Source organism: Merops nubicus, unplaced genomic scaffold (assembly GCF_000691845.1).
Source record: "Merops nubicus isolate BGI_N331 unplaced genomic scaffold, ASM69184v1 scaffold44509, whole genome shotgun sequence".
In the NCBI taxonomy this organism is placed as follows: Eukaryota; Metazoa; Chordata; class Aves; order Coraciiformes; family Meropidae; genus Merops; species Merops nubicus.
In genome coordinates, this window is record NW_008632528.1 from 1 (window position 1) to 6,598 (window position 6,598).

At 60.1% G+C, this 6,598-nt stretch overlaps 2 protein-coding genes across 2 annotated transcripts in view; both read left to right on the forward strand.

The window, feature by feature from the left end:
* The first annotated feature begins 804 nt into the window (after nucleotides 1-804).
* NLRX1 (NLR family member X1) lies at nucleotides 805-5,863 on the forward strand. The gene is made up of 8 exons (XM_008947930.1): nucleotides 805-925; nucleotides 1,142-1,202; nucleotides 1,348-1,445; nucleotides 1,648-2,264; nucleotides 2,721-4,135; nucleotides 4,951-5,037; nucleotides 5,151-5,402; nucleotides 5,539-5,863. Exons 1-8 carry the CDS (start codon nucleotides 805-807, stop codon nucleotides 5,855-5,857), a joined length of 2,970 nt encoding a protein of 989 aa, XP_008946178.1. The 3' UTR covers nucleotides 5,858-5,863.
* Nucleotides 5,864-6,034: 171 nt separating this feature from the next.
* Nucleotides 6,035-6,598, forward strand: part of PDZD3 (PDZ domain containing 3) — a gene marked incomplete at its 3' end in the record, with an annotated part of 3,679 nt that continues 3,115 nt past the window's right edge. Inside the window, 1 exon segment of the mRNA XM_008947931.1 lies at nucleotides 6,035-6,043. Coding sequence (XP_008946179.1) covers nucleotides 6,035-6,043 — 9 coding nt within the window.

Below are 6,598 nucleotides of genomic sequence, written 5' to 3' on the forward strand. Positions count from 1 at the left end.
TTGGGGTGGACTGGGAGCCGGGATTGGAATGCACCAGCCTTTGCTCGTTCCAAAGCCCTTGAGGCTGGGACACCCGGCTTCAAGGTCAGCCCTGCTGCCCCCATCTCTGTGCCTCAGTTTCTCCATCTGGACTGGGAGGTGTGAGCAAGCTGTCACCCAGCTCGTCCTCTCCTGGGGGAGGCCGAATGTGGGGAGATTGGCAGGTTGTCCCTGGCTAATGGTGTTTGCCTACACGGTGCCCCCCCGTGCCTCAGTTTCCCGGGGTGCTGGGGCTGTGAGTGCAACCTGTGCTCCTGAAGGATCATCTCATGCTGCCGAGCTGGGGTGGGAGTTGAGTCAGCAGCTGCTGGGCTGGTTCTGCCAGACTGGACCGTACTGGGGCAGGTGTGGCTGGGCAGGGTGCTGCTGTGCCACTTCCCTGGAAGCAGAGCTGCTGACCCTGTTCTGCCTTTATGAAGCCCCTCCCTGTTGTTTCTCTCCCAGCCTCAGCTCCTGGTTTTACAGGATTTCATCGCAATCTGGGGACAATATTTGGTTTATTCTGATACAAAGCCCTAAAATGTCTGAGGTGGGATATCTGCCAGCTCAGCTCTGCTCCAGCCACCCCGCTGGCCAGCCCACTCCTGCTCCTAATGGCTGGTGGGGTTTTGGGGTCAGATATGGGCGTTGTTCCTGATCCAGACATCCCTGAGCTGGGGCAGGGTGTAGGTACAGCCTCAGGCTTCAGAGCTGGGCTGGGGCCAGCCCTGGGCAGGTCCAGATGTCTAGCCTGCCTGATGGACCATCCTCTCTCTTTCAGGCAGGATGTCACGGGCCATGCACTGCCAGAGCTGCCTGCCCAGGGGCAGCTGGACACAACTGTGTCCATCCCTGCCAGGGAAGAGGGGGACCAGGAGCATGTATCTGTGTGCTGCTTCAGTGCCAGGTGAGCTGGGCTCTGCCTCTGGGACTGTGACCCTGAATCTGTCCTGTCCCCAGGGAAGCTCTGTGTCTGGTGGATAGCCCTCCACACCTGTACAGGGGAGCCTCTGCAGTCTGTGGATCAAGCCAGCAAGACACAAAGCCAGTGAACTTGTTTGTGTTAGCTCTGCTGGGCTGGAGAAGACCCTCCCTGACCATGTGAGTTGTTCTTCCCTACCAGGTGCTGCAGGAAGCTCCTTCCTTAGGAAGATCCTTCATGCAGGTGGCATCTCCCTCCCCAGGTACAGTGCCATGTAGCTGGGACCTGGCCCACTCTGCCCTGTGGCTGTTTGCCATGGGATCTGGGTGGCTGAGCTGGCTGCCTTTGGACCATCAGGGCTGCTGCTGGCCCCTGTCCTTCTCATGACACTCCATCTCCTCTTGCAGGGGCTGTGTTCGCTACCAGGGAGGGTCCCAGGAGCACTCTGCCCAGCCTAGACCCTCACGCCAGGGCCTGTCCCAGGTGAAGAACGTGACCTCTTCTGGTAAGCTTGCAGCTCTGCATTGAAGGGGATGGAGGGTCCTACACAGTGGGCTGGGGCAGCTACAGTCCTGGGCAGTGTGAGGGTTAGCAGGACCTGGGCTCTGTCCTCCTCTCTGCAGCCACGTCACTGCAGTGGCTCAGGGCAGGTGATTTTCCCTGTCAATGAGAAGCCCTTGTCTTGCCAAGCACCCTTCTCTTCCCAGATGCCATCAAGAGACACCAGAAGAGCCTGTCTGCATGGTTCAGCCACCAGCCTAACGAAGAGAGGCAGTTTGGCCCTTCCTTCTCCCTGGATGCAGTCCATGTAGACCCAGTGATCCGGGAGAGCTCCCTGGAGGAAATCCTGAAGCCCTCACCTGACCTCACCATCCAGAACCAGCTCCAGCAGACCCGCAGCCAGGTCATCAGCCTCCAGAACCTTTTTGACGTGGATGCCTGTGGGCGGCAGGTGAAGAACGTGGTGCTCTACGGCACCGTGGGCACGGGGAAGAGCACCCTCATCAAGAAGATGGTGGTGGACTGGTGCCACGGGCGCCTACCCCGCTTTGAGCTGGTCATCCCCTTCTCCTGTGAGGACCTGTCCCACAGCCATGCTCCCATCTCCCTGCGGCGCCTCGTCACCAAGAAGTACCAGCACCTCAGGGATGTGGTGCCAGTGCTGGGCACTTCCAACCTCAAGGTGCTTTTTATCCTGAACGGCTTGGAGCGCCTCAACTTGGACTTTCGGCTGGCAGGCACGGAGCTGTGCTGTGACCCCAATGAGCCCGTGCCTCCCTCTGCCATTGTCGTCAACCTGCTGAGAAAATACCTCCTGCCAGAGGTCAGTGTCTCTCCCTCCAGCTCCTTCGTGCTGGAGAAAGGCTGGGGGTGAGCTGTGGGGTGTTGCAGGCATGGCCACTGTGCTAATTCCTTCTAGTCCAGCTTGGTTGTGTGTGAACGGGCTGCCTCCGTTCCTGGAGGGACTCACCAAGGTGGCCTCATGTCACTGTTCTTGGTTTGTCTCTGTGGTGTCTTTGGGAAGGCCTGGTAAGCCAAAAAAAAGGTGATCTGCTGGGCTCTGATCTTCCATCCTCAATATATGTCTAGCAGGAGTTGGGGAAAGCTCTTCTGTCCCCTCTCCCTGGGCCAGATTTGAACCAGCGCTCTTTGGGCAGCAACTTCTTGAATCTCAGCCTGGGTGGGGTTATCCCCGTGCATCTTTACGTGGGTTATGCACTTGGGACCCTGCTGAGCTTAGAGGGAGCACCTCCAAACTCACCCAGCCCTCTGCTTCCAGGCCAGCATCATTGTCACCACACGCCCGTCAGCGGTGCGCCGGATCCCCGGCAAGTACGTGGGTCGCTACGCTGAGATCTGTGGCTTCTCTGACACCAACCTGCAGAAGCTCTACTTCCAGATGCGCCTCAGCCAGCCTGGCTGCAGTGGAGAGAGCAGCGTGGCCAGCACCTCAGGTGAGCAGGAAAACTTGGTGGAGATGTTGTCGAGGAACTTGGAGCGCCACAACCAAATAGCCGCTGCCTGCTTCTTGCCCTCTTACTGCTGGCTGGTGTGCACCACGCTGCACTTCCTCTACTTCACCAGGACGGTGCCTCCCAGCCAGACCCTGACTGGCATCTACACCAGCTTCCTGAGGCTCAACTTCAGCGGGGAGGTGCTGGACAGCACTGACCCCACCAACATCTCCATGATGAAGTACGTGGCCAAGACGGTGGGCAAGCTGGCCTACCAAGGGGTGATGTCCCGCAAGACCTGCTTCTCAGAGGACGACCTGCAGCAGTGCTTTGAGGTGGAGATGAAGACTGAAAGCGAGCTCAACCTCCTGGAGGTGTTCCGTAGCGACGTCTTCCGCTTCTTCCTCACTCCCTGCGTGCAGCCTGGCAAGGAGCACACCTTTGTCTTCACCATCCCTGCCATGCAGGAGTACCTGGCAGCCCTCTACGTGGTGCTGGGTGAGAAGAAGACCCTGGTGCAGAGGCTGGGGAAGGAGCTGTCGGAGGTCATCGGGAAGGTGAGTGAGGACGCCGTGGTGGTTCTGAACATCATCTCCAAGGTGCTGCCGCTGCGCTTCCTGCCTGTGCTCCTCAACCTGCTCAGGATTTTCCCTCGCTACTTCTCCCGGCTGAGCGGGAAGGATCGGGACGCCATCGCCCACACCATGGCAGAGGAGCTGTTCAAAGAGGAGGACTACTACAACGACGACGTCTTGGACCAGATCAACTCCAGCATCCTAGGCGTGGAGGGTCCCCTGCGCCACCCTGACGAGGCCCCCGACGACGAGGTCTTTGAGCTCTTCCCCATTTTCATGGGGGGGCTGCTGTCCCGCCGTAACCGCGCCATCCTGGAGCAGCTGGGCTGCTCCATCAAGAACCTGGCAGCCTTTGAGATTGCCAAGGCCATGAAGAAGACAGTCATCAGGAAGGGCCGCAAGGGCCTGCCCCCCTCTGAGCTGATGGACTACCTCTTCTTCCTGCACGAGTTCCAGAACGAGCGCTTCACCGCCGAGGCCGTCCGCTCCCTTCGGACCGTCAACCTCTCCTCCGTCAAGATGACCCCTCTCAAGTGCTCTGTCCTGGCCTCTGTCGTGGGCACCACCTGCCACGAGGTGGAGGAACTGAACCTGAGCTCCTGCAACCTTGACACCAGCAGCCTGAGGATCCTCTTCCCTGTCCTGCTGCGATGCAAAGCTCTCCAGTGAGTACGGCCGCCTTCTGCCCTTGGGCAGTGCCCAAAGACTGGGCTCTTCCTCACCCGCTAGACACCACAGGGACACCACTAGAAGTCATAGTGAAGGTAGGGAAGGGTGTTCATGCCCTTGTTTATCCTCGGTGCAGACCTAGAGGACTGCAGCTTACAGCAGGCAACACTCCTCGAGCCTTCCGGGGCACTGCATGCTGGGATTTGTAGTCCAAACACCCTACCGTAGGAATATTTGGGCAGCTCTCTGCATCTGGTACCACAGGCTGGGCTGGCAGGTCCCAGGTCCCTGGCACTGCTTGTCCCCCGGAGCCACCCAGCATCCTCCAGCTGGCTCTGGGCAGGGGATGTGCAGCCCGAGGGTGGGAGCCCAGGTGGTGCCCAGGGCTGGGTGCTTTCCATCCGTCTGTGGACCTGCAGTCTTCCTGTCGCCCAGGGGGTGGCGAGCCGTGCCCGGCAGAGATGGACTGGGCTGTGCAGCGGGGCGGGGCGCATTTCCTTCCTCCAGATGCTCGGGAGGGCTCGGTGGGGTCCTGATCCCTCCTCCTTCAGACCTTCGCCCACCCCCTGCAGACCCTGCATCCCCTTCCCCTCCCTGGCTCCTGCTGGCACTGGCTCTGCTAGCTGATGCTATTCAATGCCTGGTGTGGTTTCAGCGTGCTCCTTTTTGGAGAGGGAGTCTTGCCTGGGGAGCCCAGGTAGGATGGGGATGGGGAGGGCCAGGGAAAATGGTCAGAGCAGGGCTGCCAGCCCCAAAGGTAACTGCTGTTTTGGTCCTGCAACCCCCCTCTTCCCATCTCACTCTGCATCAGTCTGCAGCTCAACAGCCTGGGCTCTGATGCCTGCAAGGAAATCCGAGACCTGCTCCTGCATGACAAGTGTGTGGTGAGCAAACTGCGGTGAGTACTGCCCCCGTCCTGGCACAAAACCTGTGTCTGCTGCCAACCGTGTGTGCCCTGGCCCGGGGATCCCCGCCCAGCCTCGGCACTGCCTTCAGCTCCCGTGTCCACAGGCTGGCAAACAACCCCGTGGGCGAGCAGGGGGCACGATACCTGGCGGAGGCGCTGGCGGGCAACCGTTCCCTGACCCACCTCTCCCTGCTGCACACCACGCTGGGCGACCAGGGCGCCGAGGTGATTGCCCAGCACCTGGCTGAGAACCAGCACCTCCAGGAGCTCAACCTGGGCTACAACTCCCTGACGGACGCAGCCGCCCTGCGCGTGGTGGAGGTGGCCAAAAAGCACGCGACGCTGGACAAAGTGCAGTGAGTTCCCTCTGCCCCTCTCTTCCCTCTGACCCAGCATCCCTCCCTGTGGCAGGGAGTGGGGTGCCAGCCCCTCTCTGCTTCTGCCTCCTGCCCCCCCAAGCCCTCACAGCACCTCGTGCTCCTTTTCCCTTAGCCTGTACTTCAACGACATCAGCGAGGAGGGCAAGCGGGCGCTCGACAGCCTGCGCATGGACAGGGATGGTGTCAGGGCACTGGTCTTCCTGACAGCTGGCACCGATGTCTCTGACTACTGGTCCCACATCCTGAACGTGGTGCAGAGGAACCTGCCCTTCTGGGATCGAGAGAGGGTTCGGCAGCACCTTGTCCTCATCCTGCAGGACCTGGAGAGCAGCAGGAGACAGACTGCCAACCCCTGGAGGAAAGCCAAGTTCCTGCGGGTGGAGAGTGAGGTGAAGAAGATGCTGGGGAAACTGCAGCATGGGAGCCTCTAACCTGCTCTCCACCCCCCTGGCCAGGGAGGGACCAGTGCTGCTGGGGAGCAAACCCTGGAGTGTACCCCAGCAGCACGTCCTCTGCCACCTCATCCAACGAGGACATGCCTAGTTTTTGGGTGCTACCAAGGCTGCCAAAGGTGCTGGGTAGGTGGGACTCAACACTCATCTGCAGGCATGGCTCAAGTGTGGGAGACCTCTACAGAAACCAGGCCAGGAGCAAATGGGACTTGTTATTTTGGGCTTGTAGAGACCCAGCCCCTGTGCCCTGGCCACTGCTGGCCTGGCCACAAGTCACAGCTGTGACAGAGGGGCAGGACTCAGGCTTGCTTGTGGAAATTTTGGCAGCATTAAAGTGCACCACTTTGCTTCCACGGAAGCACACTCGTGCCAAGACTCAATCTCTTCTCCAGGTCCTTCCTGGGGAGGAAAGTGGAGGTGCTGGTGCAGCCATTCCTCCAGCAGCTGGAGTGGAGGGCTCTGGCCCTTCCCCATCTCACAGGGCTAGGATGGGCACTTCTCTTCTGCTCCAGCTAACATTGAACCAGTTGTTCTTCCTCATCGTGGGCTGCCCGTGGGGCAGCTGGAAGCTGGGGACACCAGGATCTGTTCCTGGGGTGCTGGTCACTGCTCCCAGCTCTGCTGGGTGAGGGCTGGCAGTGCCCTGTGGCTGGGAGGGCAGGGGAGACATCGGGGTTGTTTAACCATTAAACCTGGGGCATCTTAGAAGAGGCGGGGGCA